At 32.5% G+C, this 12215-nt stretch overlaps 1 protein-coding gene across 2 annotated transcripts; it reads left to right on the top strand.

Moving 5' to 3' along the window:
* Positions 1–655: 655 nt before the first annotated feature.
* On the top strand, positions 656–11886 carry LOC134273553 (cholesterol 25-hydroxylase-like). Of its 2 annotated transcripts, none has more exons than XM_062755748.1 (2): positions 656–720; positions 10844–11886. In XM_062755748.1, the coding sequence occupies exon 2, from the start codon at positions 10854–10856 to the stop codon at positions 11862–11864; it is 1011 nt and encodes a 336-aa protein (XP_062611732.1). In that variant the 5' UTR covers positions 656–720; positions 10844–10853; the 3' UTR covers positions 11865–11886. The 2 variants fall into 2 exon arrangements, with proteins under 2 accessions (XP_062611732.1, XP_062611731.1); XM_062755747.1 differs by lacking the exon at positions 656–720 and adding an exon at positions 9527–9748.
* Positions 11887–12215: the final 329 nt, after the last annotated feature.

Below are 12215 nucleotides of genomic sequence, written 5' to 3'. Positions count from 1 at the left end.
AAATTTCTTAAGTTTCTTATTTACATCACTGAAAACAAGTTTTACATTTTCTCATTGAAAAACGAAATACATAAGAAATAATTTTGAAAAGTGCTTTTTACTGTATATATTTCAATGTTTAACTGAATTTTAAGAGATAATTTAAAGAACATGCAAATAACATTTTTACTGTTGCAAACTGCGTTAAAAGTACTTTAACACGTGAATGGATACAAAGTATACCGGTAGTCAGCGTCTGAACCGGAGGAGCTGGGGGGAACTTACCCCCCCCCACCTTTTTTTGCAAGTACACACATTCAATTAGCCCACCCGCTTTCAATTTGTTTCAATTTGTTTCGACGCCTATGATAGGACATGTTATATTCTACTGTGACGAATTGTCGCCTTATTGATCTTAAATTGCCTTTAAAACTCTCCTTTTTAGATTACAAGTGAAGATTGTAGGTAAATCGATACTCGCACATGCTCCCATGAAAGATGGAGCTGCCACGATGGAAAATACCTAACAACAGGTGAAGGACAGGTGTACTATATGTAGATAGGCACACGTGGGGTAAACAGGTGAGTTATTGTGGTATAGCAACGATTGTGCATATTCAAGCTATATTTTAATAGTAAATATTTATGATTTTTTTTAAATATGACAGTTAAACTATCATGAGCTCAATGTAATTAATTTACAGTCTATATTAATATTGGACGTTACATAACTTTGTAAAGGTAGGCCTTACACGTATTATATATTTTTTCCCCATATGCAGTAAGAAGATTGGTGTGGTTTAATTGTGAAATACCACCTGGTAACAAGATTTTAATTTTATACTGTATTTTCATGCTTAAACTCTGCTAAATATGTTAAATATGACGATATAAAACCAAGATTATGGCTATCTCTAGACGTAAAAATAGTGTTCAACAGGGGAAAAAGGCATTCGCATTCGTTTAGTTTCCATACATCATTTTTCTCATTCAGTTCATTAATTTACTTAGAATTCCTTCTTATGATGAAATATCAAAAGACCTTGATTAATGCTTCACTTTTACTGCAGCCATTATAATTTTATAATAGTAATTTTGCCTCTAAGTGACCCGAAGAACGTGACCAGCTTGTCGTTTATAAACCTTTCATAATATAAAAAGAATCAAAAAGTAAAAGCAACAACATTTAAGAGGGCTGGGTGGTTGTAGCCATTTTCAGACTATATATTGACCTCTTTTAGAAGAAGAGCCCCATTTAAAGATATAAAAATGATCAAATTTTAAAACTAAAATGTATGATTTTTTCCTTTTTCAAATGATAATTGACAGCTTAAGATATCATATCTAAAAAATTAAGGACGTTCGATCCTGAGTTTTTGAGTGGATTTTGGTCATGTCCTTTATTGATAAAATTCTGCATCACTTTTAAATTCTAACAATAAATCTGAATTCTACAAAGCAAATTAAACTATATTCAATGAAAAAACCGCAATTAAATTCCATTTAAGTTGAATTAAACTAAGGACTATATTTTGTGGCGGAAGGTTTTTTAGACTAAAATGATCAGTTTTTCCCTTTTGAACTATAACAGTACTGTTTATTTTGGATTCCAATTTTTCCATGCTGGTTGCACACAAAGCTGTTTTTTGCAGTAAAATGTGTTATGCTGGTTCTGAAATATCTATTAAATTTTTTCTTATGAATTCTATCAACAAAGTTTGACAAATATAGTAAAAATATTCTGAAAACCCAGGAAAAAATTGAGCCAAATTTAACGTAAAATTGACACTTTTTTAGTATATCTGAAAATTAACATCATATACCCCCACTTTTGATGTTCTTTTCTAGATATTCAAGGTAACTTTGATCTATTTGCTTAATTTCAGAAAAAGTTTAAGACTCTAAAATAATTTTCTTGCTTATTAAATTTTCAATGCCAGAAAAATCACATTTTATAAGTGCAAAAAGGTCAAATAAGTGATAATGCGAAGTAATTTGAAACTTTTTCTTAGTTACAATTTTAGTGTCTTTTTTTAAAGAGACTTAGACTTCATTTTGTTTCTTGCTTTAATTGGATACAAATATTGCAGCATCTTCGCTAGCCAAGGGTTTCTGATACGCTACTCTCCTCATAAACCCTTGGCCTACGGTGTTTATAGAAATGGGGATTTTTTTCCAGAGTTCTAATTGGATTTCAGTACACCCAGGTCGACCAATCAGCAATTGTTTTTCGTAAATGACGAACTTTGCGTTCGGGATACATCTTCACTCTTTAATCTCGGAAATGAAAAACGCAAGTAAACAACGATCCGTAAGATAACATTCAATTCTATGAATAGCCATGGTGTCATCCAATATCTTCTAAATATGTGATTAAGAATCTATATTGAAGCTTCAGATTTGTTCTATAAATAATGAATAAACATAACTCAATTATTGCTTCTTAATTATTAAAATCGGGATCGGGATACAAGGTTATGGCGGAAAATTTTTCGCGCTGAGGAAAGCTTAAACAAATTCCACAATATTAACAAACCCTGGGCAGTAAGCATTGGTAAGATGACATTACAATTAATTAAAAACATCAGGCTCAGTGACCTGACAGTTGATTTGGACATGGGGGCCATAATGAAGGAATATCCTGCTACCTGTTTACCAACTAAATTGCAACCAAGAACAGGCAAAGCCAAAAATTCTTTATTTGAAGAAATTGACAACAGTCTTTACGACAAAGGTGCGAAAATTATTACGTATCACACAACTGCAGACAGAATCCTGCCATGGATTAAGACCTTGGCAATCTTTTATTTTGACAACATAAGTCACATTAGTGGAGCGCACGTGGAGTGGAAGGATGCGCCCACTAGTGCGTGGGATAGCAGCACGCAAAACCCTACAATAACTATTGAATTGCATGACCAGGCTGAATCAGACTCATTGATATACAACCTTACGCTGTTTATTTCAACAGGAACTATTAGGGTGCAAGGTCATCATTACAGCATCTTTGTAGAAAAGCACTTTTCTTTATTGTTACAAATATTAGATATGATCATAGCAGAGGATCAAGATGAAAGTTCGCAAACATCTGTCAAAACATCTGTTAAAACCACAATGCCACCAATGCCTGACACAAGTGACTTAACAAGACTAGAAACCAGTCTAGTAAGTGTCATTGAAAAACTTTCCACTGCGCAGACAAACATTCTATCCAATCAAAAAAGCTTACATGAAAAACTTTCCACTGCGCAGACAAACATTCTATCCAATCAAAAAAGCTTACATGAAGCGATTCTAAGGATGGACGAAGTCCTCAATAAAATGGTCATCACCCAAGACAGAATATCTGCAAATATACAAGAAACACAAAACAAGGTAGAATTACTCATTGGGAGAATTCAAGAATCCACTACAGTTACACATGTTACAGCACCCAAAAGTACTTTGGATGTTGGTTCGGCTGGTGCTGTTGACCTTCCAACAGTCTTGCTCATCGGAACGTCTAACATAAAAAACATTAAAGAAGACAAACTCACTGCTTTCGCGAAAATAATGAAAAAAATAGAATACACACTGGATGAAACATACCAATACATTGTATCAAACTCTGAGGTGACGGCACCTGATTTAGTTCTTCTACATTCGTTTACAAACGACATAAAAAAATATGAGCCTAATCAATGTGTGGACAAAATGGATCGAATTATTGGTCTCATGCATCAGGAATGGCCATCCAGTAAAATAATTATATCCCTTGCGACACCCAGGGCAGATGAATTTCGTTACCATACAAATGGACAGATTCTGAATGCACTTCTTAAACAACACTTGCATGAAAACCCTTCTGTGTCAACATTAGATCATTCGTACATGCTACACGAGGGTGATCCACCACTGAACTTGCTGTGTGACGATGGTGTTCACTTAAACGAAAAAGGAGTCTCTCTATTAGCTTCTAATATGAAGAGAGTGATTCACAGCTCCTTAGGAATCGAAACTGTCAACAGCCGCAGACCAAGGTCCAAGTCCAGAGGAAAGTTTGGGTTTGGTAAGAACAGAGGGTCCAGCCGTAAATACTAATGTATAGTACTCAGATCATAAGTACCATAACTTTTATTGATCTCTTATTACAATGTCTTGCAATTGCAAACAAGTAGTTCTCATCATGATTTTATTAGCAATTATTTTTTGCACTATATCCCAGTTCTTTTGTTAAAATTTTTTGTTGTGGAATTTTTTATGATGCTGATCCTGAATCTTCATTTTGTCTCGTTAATCACATACATAAAACAAGAGTGATTCTTGAGATACGACACTTCTTTATTATTAGATTTTTTGTTCATGTATTACTTAAGAATACTACATAACAAATATGGAGTGTACAAGCAAACAAAATTCTTTGAAGTTTGCATTTCTGAATGTTGGTGGCTTAGTAAGTCAGGATTTTAACAAAACCTGTGATCCTAGATTTATGAATACCCTGAAAAAATATGACATTGTTTTTCTTGTTGAAACCCATATTGGGTCTGGTCAACTACCACATAACATTGGTGATTTTTACTTGCATACTGTATGTAGACCAGTGAGTAAACATAACAATAGACATTTTGGTGGATTAGGTATTTTATGTAAAAATCATATTAAACCACACATAAAAATCCTCAATAACACATCTAATGACTTTCAGTGGCTTCAACTAGACAAAAATTATTTTGGTCTCCAAGAAAATTTATTCATATGTGTTGTATATGATCCACCTAGTACGTCATCTTATACTCTTGGACTGAATTACAATATAATTGAATGTTTAGAAAAAGAATTGATACAATATAGTAAACTAGGTAAGATATTAATCTGTGGCGACTTCAATGCTAGAACATCAAATAACCTTGATTTTATTTCTTGTGATGATAGTGCATATGTGCCCCTATATGACCAATATAATATTGATAAAGAAATCAGACGTAGAAAAAGTCAAGATGACAAAGTAGATAATCGTGGCAAAGAACTTATTGAACTTTGTATCAGCCAAAATATGAGAATAGTGAATGGTAGAACATTTGGAGATATTTTTGGAAAACCTACTTGTTATACCCCTAATGGTTCTAGTGTGGTTGACTATGTTATCATCTCTGAAAGCATTTTGGATCAGATTTTGTACTTCAGAGTAAATGATTTTGATCCTACACTATCTGACTGTCACTGCTTATTACATTGGGAAATGTCTGCCAATTTTACAAATCTAGTAGATAATAATCAAGATATGTGTAAGATGCAATTTATAAATCCACGTTTTATATGGTCAGAAGACTCAGCATTTAAATTTCAAGAAGCTTTAACCTCTGTAGACATACAGAAAGAACTGTCTGATTTGGCAAATTTGGAGGTTCAGAACTCATTATCCTCTGTAAATACTGCTGTAGACAAACTCCAGACTATTATTATTAATGCTGCCACTAGATCCTTAAAAAGAAATAAAACTAAAGCAGAAAAAGATAAAACTAAAGCAGCACAAAGAAATAAAAATAAGAAGTGGTTTGATGGAGATCTAAAACACACAAAAAATAGATTAATTAATATCGCTAGAGTTATGTCTCAATTCCCAAAAGATCCAATTATTAGAGGCAGATTTTTTAAACTCAGAAAACAGTATGCGAAATTATGTAAACACAAACGAATACAATATCAGCAGTCCCTCATTGCAAGACTTGATGCTTTAAATGAGGATAATCCCAAACTTTACTGGAACCTTGTGAACCATCTTCTTGACAAAAATAATGCAGTAGATACAACTATTCATCCTGATAGATGGCTAGATCATTTTACAAAATTAAATGAAGTGAGAGAGTCATATTTTGACAGGCTAAATGAATTGAAAACGAAAATTTCTCAAATGGAAAATAAACAATGTTTTAACGAATTAGACTATACAATAAGTTCTTCGGAAATATCAGAGGCAATTTCTTGTATTAAATATGATAAATCTCCTGGACTAGACAACATTTCCAATCATATGATTAAATACGGTCACAATGCTCTACTACCATCTTTAAGAAATATTTTCAATGCTTGCTTATCACATGGACTTTATCCCAAATCATGGGCCGAGGGATACATTACTGTTCTGCATAAGTCAGGGGATATCAATAATCCAAACAATTATCGTGGCATTACCATCACTAGTGCAATTGGTAAATTATTTAACAGTATTTTGAATAAAAGACTTGATAAATATCTAGAAAAAAACAAAATTATTAATGATTGTCAAATTGGTTTCTGTAAAAAGGCAAGAACATCTGATCACATGTTTATTTTAAGAACTTTATTTGAAACATATTGCTCTCAGAAAGAAGGACGACTCTATGCATGTTTCATTGACTTTAGAAAAGCATTTGACACAGTAATACATGAAGGCATCAAAATTAAACTGCTAGAAATTGGTGTTGGATCTAAATTTTACAATGTAATTAAGAGTATGTACAATTGTAGTAGATCATGCATTAAGTTAAACAATCAAGTCACTGAGACTTTCCCTATTAAGTTAGGAGTTAAACAGGGAGACAATTTAAGTCCAAATTTATTCAAAATTTTTATCAATAATCTTCCAGAATACTTCAATAATATAACTGATGATAATATTCAGTTACACGATAAATTACTTCATTGTCTAATGTATGCAGATGATATACTTTTTTTGTCCAAGTCATCAAAAGGACTTCAACAAAAACTTAATTGTCTTGATAAGTTCTGTACTGACTGGTGCCTTGATGTAAATGTTTCAAAAACCAAAGTATTAATCTTTAATAAAGCAGGTAGACACTTGAAAGAAAACTTCACACTAAACAAAGAACCTCTTGCATGTGTTACTTCTTATAAATACTTGGGCATACATTTCACTGCATCTGGAAGTTTTACACTTGCTCAGGATGAACTTTACAAAAAAGCTTCAAAGGCATTTTTTAAATTACAAAAAAATTTCCTATCATTGAACCCTAAAATAAACACAGCTTTACATGTATATGATCATACAATAAAACCCATATTACTTTACGGTAGTGAAATTTGGGGGGCCTTTAATACTACTACATCACGATTTAGAAATGGACCCATTGCACTGGATGAATTATTTTCTAAGTCACTTTGTGAGAAATTACATTACAAGTTTTGTAGATTTTTATTAGGTGTAAATAACAAAAGTACAAAATTTGCAGTCCTTTCAGAACTAGGTAGACACCCTACGAGTTTCAGTATTGTTCAGAATATATTGAAATACTGGCATAGGTTAGAGAATTTGGATGACACATATCCTCTATTAAAAGCTGCGTATACTACCTCGGTATCCAATTTCAATAAAAACAATTTATCATGGTTTGGTTCTATTGATATGTTTAAACAACTTCTTCCTCAGTTAACACCTCATCTGAAATCATCTACATCAACATTTAAATATCATTGTAAATGCATTCTAAATTCATATTTTCTTGAAAAATGGTATCAAAAGAAGGAAGAATTAAGTAATTGTGGGAAATTGGACACCTATTGCACAATTAAACAGAACTTTGGGCTAGAACCTTATTTATTAATTTTAAGAAAGTTTGAAAAAAGAAAGATTCTAACAAAATTTAGAATATCTTCTCACAATCTGATGATTGAAAAAGGTAGACATTACGGTATTCCAAGAGAAGAGAGAATATGCCCCAATTGTAAAATAGAAGAGATAGAAGATGAAGTACATTTTCTTTTAAGTTGTCCATGCCATAGTCAATCAAGAATAAATTTACTATCCATGATATCTATGAGGTGTCATCTTTTTAATAGCTTGTCAAAAAATAACCAATTTTTATGGTTAATGAACTGTGAAGATGTTGATGTGCTGTTCAAATTGTGTGAATTCATAAGTCATGTATAGTTCGACAAATTCAAAATCATTTGAAGTACCTTGGTTGGATAATTATGCTACACTATGTAAAGGTGTTGTTGATATTTGTGTTGTATAATATACTCTACATTGGACAGAAGTGGATAACTTTAATACATGTATAATAACAATATACTATCCTTCAGCACTGACTCTTGCTGTCCATTGTAGTTTAGTTTAATTAACACATGTGTCAATGTATAATTTATTTATATAATATATGTTTATCTCCATAAATTTTATGTCTGTTTATTCTACATGAGGCAGAAGTGGAATTCTGTATATCCTTTAGCACCGACTCTTGCTGCCTCCTGTTGATGTTTCAAACATAGTTTTATGCATTTTGATATGTATATATTTACATATATATGTATATCATGAATAATACTTATGCACACTTTTTTTTTGTACAACAAACCATCATGTACATGTATGTCTGTATATGAAACTTAAATTGCCACCAACATATATATCAGTATATATATATACTTAATAGAAGAATTGCTCTTCACCACATGTTGTATTCTGTCTATTACTTTAATATTATGTTTATATGTAATTATATATGTTATATGTTTATGCCTAATGGGCCCTGATTGGTAATAAATTCTATTCTATTCTATTCTATTCTTTAAAAAACTTTGATTTGATTTTTTTTAACACGTGTCTTTATTTCTGGCGATGACGCAATCTGTGTGTACCTTATAGATTCGAGATCACGTGACGGAAAACAATCCCGTCTTTTGACTTCACCGTATGCCAAGGGTTTATGAGGAGAGTAGCGTATCAGAAACCCTTGGCTAGCGAAGATGATATTGCAGGGAAAACGTCGAAGGTGTAATTTTTAATTAAGACACAAATTTCAGTGCAAGAAGGTCATATTAAATGTACTGTAGCGCAAAAAGAAGCATATTGACCCCCATTTTTTGATTTGAATTTTAATTAAGCTATGTATGTAGAAACTTAAAATATACTTGGCAAAAAAAGTTTAAGACTTTAAATATTAGGATCGAACGTCGTTAAGTTATATCTGATGATAAATTTGTTGACCCAAAAACTTCCTTAAATTTATTTTATACACGGTTGAGTGAGAGGTCAAGAACGTTCAGAGAAATAAATATTATATTGTCTTCAGTTGCAACCTATCACGTACATGTATTGTTCGTATCCGATACTGTTAAACAGTTTTATGGGGACATCCATTAGAGTTAAGTTCAAATTGATAAATTTACTGTAACAGGTTTTTTTTTCTTTTTTGTAAATAATATTTAACTTTAGTTCTGGTAGGCTCGATCAAAATTGTCCTGAATTTGACCTCTTTTGTCATCGTCTTTAAATAACCTGGTAACTAATTACTCCCCCCCCCCCCCTTCTTGACCATAGGAGGAAAATTTGAGAAAAAAAAATCACAATTTTAAACTTTATTGAAGTGTTGCAGTTCATTTACTGTGGCTAATATTTATCAATGTACTTTATTCCTACAAAAGATTTTACTGCTGATTAAAACCACGTGTCTGATGATGGTTCACCTGTGTAATTTACACAGGTTGATGGTTCTAATCAAGGTATACAACGAATGTCCTTCAAATATACACCTTCTGTGTGAAAGCAAAGGTTGACTTGAGCATCATTAGGTACATGTACACGTGTCTGCGTAGGAAACAGGATAAAGTTACTCCAAATTAGATCACGCATAATTTTAAGCACTTTGATGCATCATGGTTGAAGTGCTCCTAAATAGGAAATGATCCTTGGTGAAACTTTTGATTCATCTTTGTGTATACCTAATAGGGTACTTAAGTTCAGTGTAATCGTTTCCCTCTCTGGCTGGAAAAGTTTGGACACTGATTTGTAAGTGAAATTATATAGCAATTTATCTTGAAAGAAATATAAATTATATATTTTGATATCGACTCTTAATTCGGCAAATGTTTAAAAATACATATTATTTTTGTATATAACAAACTGTAACTTATAAATATATTTAACAAACATTAACTTTTGTTCATGAAAGATGTCAAATTGATAAATACACAGTACAACTCAATTATTATCACTTGAAGTGATACAAGTATACTTCATTAAACTGAGCGTGTTTTTGAAGCATTTACCATTTTAATAAAATTTATTAGCTGTGCAATTAAATAAGTTCAGATACTATAAAAATTACACCATGCATCGTGAATAAAGAGTTACTGAACTCGGAAATTAATTAAAGGTGAAGTGCAGCTAAACACTTTGATGTGCTACTCCCAATACCTACTGCTTGCAATGCAATACACTGGCCCCAATGAAAGCTGCATTAGTATGTAAATAAAATCAATAATTTGCTGCAGGTAACATATAGGTATAGGCTTTTGCATTGTTGTTGTATTCATTATAAAGCAAGAAGGCATCCAATTATAGAAAAGTCAGTGTGTCGAGGTTAACTTTTAGGACATGACACTGAAATTAAAATACACAAATATTTAAATGTGCATTGTAAGTCATAATGTATTCCCTTGAACATTGTTGAATACATCGACTGTATTGCAAAGTCATAAGCATTTCAAAATTTGCTAATTGTCATGGCATTAATGCGTACAATCCACAGTTAGATCTTAAATTCTGGATCTGGATCTTGGGATTGATGTGACTGAATTTGTAAGAAACTCTACTTTTCTGCTGTAATTTGGACGTGTTTCTTAATTTAAGCTCGCGGTCGGACAGCAGAGATCAAGAGAAGCGCACATTATAAACACTCGGTTCATAATTATTCATTAATTTTTCATGCGAATTCAGACCAAGAGGAACTGTCCCTTTCTATCTTTACTTGATATTAACTGGCTTTTATCGTATTGAAAGAAAATTGTGATTGCAAAATTTAATTGACTTGTAGATACTAAGAATGACTAGCTTCAATTTGTGGAATATCAGTTTCAACGCTTTTTCTTCCTTCATTTTTAGAAATTCCAAAATGGGCAGATCTCATAAGATCTCAGACGTGCAGCCGCCATTGGCGAGTGCAAACGAGATTACTCCAAATGCAGAGAGCCAGTCAGAATGCAAACTTAACAAAGAATTGGATAATTTCACAGATTTGTGTGTTACTTGGACAATCCGACTTTTGATACTCCTAGCCTCAGTTATAAGTTGGATCAAATATGATTACCTTCAGTGTGTGGTAAACAATTCTTGGCTAATTTTGCGACATTCTTGGATTTTCAACTCTGTTTATTTTGAAACATGGTGGACAACTTTTTCTTTCGCATGGATCGTTCCTGTTTATCCATTTGCAATTCATTTAATAACAGCTTTTGATAAGTACAAAATTCATCCATCCGTGACGTATGTTCATCAAACTGTTACAGGGATGTTGAAAGATTCTGTGATTTACATGGGTCCGTTCATGTTTCTGGATTCAGTCATGGTCAAGAAATACCACAACGTAAACCCAAGTATATGGAAGTTAAAACAACAATCTTTTATTCAAAATACTAGGGCACTTCCGGTCGATCCACCCGAACTAGGTCGTGTTATATTTGATCTTGTTGCTTCTATAATGACGTTTGATGCTATATTCTTTATCATTCATTTGTTTCTTCATAGGAATACATGGTTTTACCGAAAAATTCATGCTCAGCATCATCAACATGACGTCATGCATCCCCACGTGACCAACAAACTGACAGTAGTTGAAAGGATAGTGTTAGTTTTGTCCGCTAACTTTGCACTTAAACTGTACAGAAGCCATCCTCTAACACGGATGTTGTTTGTCCCGCTTTTTGTTTGGCTTCTTGTAGAAAACCACACAGGATACGATATGCCTTTCGGATTGCATCGAGTAATTCCATTCAATTTGTATGGCGGATCCGTCAAACATTACAAACATCATATGCACGGTTCAAAGTATTATCAACCATTTTTCACTTATTTGGATTATTTTTTGGAAAACAAATCAAATTCAAAGCACAAATATCAGATTTGATTAATAAAATATTAATCAAGTATTAACTTCGATTGGTTTTGCCGAGTCGGCAGTATTTCAGCTTTGATTTTATTGATCATAAATGCAAAAATACTTTTACAGTGTATGACATGTTCATTCGTTTATACAGTGGGTATAGCTCAAAGATATCGTTCTTTTAACCACGGCTGTGGTTTTGGATCTGCCATCTAAAAAGACAGTTTTAAACATGAAAATAATTAATAACAATATAAAAAGCAAGAGCATTATGCATAAAATTGCCCTGTACTTATATCAATTAATTAACTATCACCCTCTTTCCCGTTTCATATATCAAAATAAAGTAGACAGTTGGTTCTTTCATTTTCTATA

Source organism: Saccostrea cucullata, unplaced genomic scaffold (genome assembly GCF_032062105.1).
Source record: "Saccostrea cucullata isolate Sc308-1 unplaced genomic scaffold, CSIRO_AGI_Scuc_v1 ctg560, whole genome shotgun sequence".
Classification (NCBI taxonomy): Eukaryota; Metazoa; Mollusca; class Bivalvia; order Ostreida; family Ostreidae; genus Saccostrea; species Saccostrea cuccullata.
This window is presented reverse-complemented; position numbering and strand designations above follow the sequence as displayed.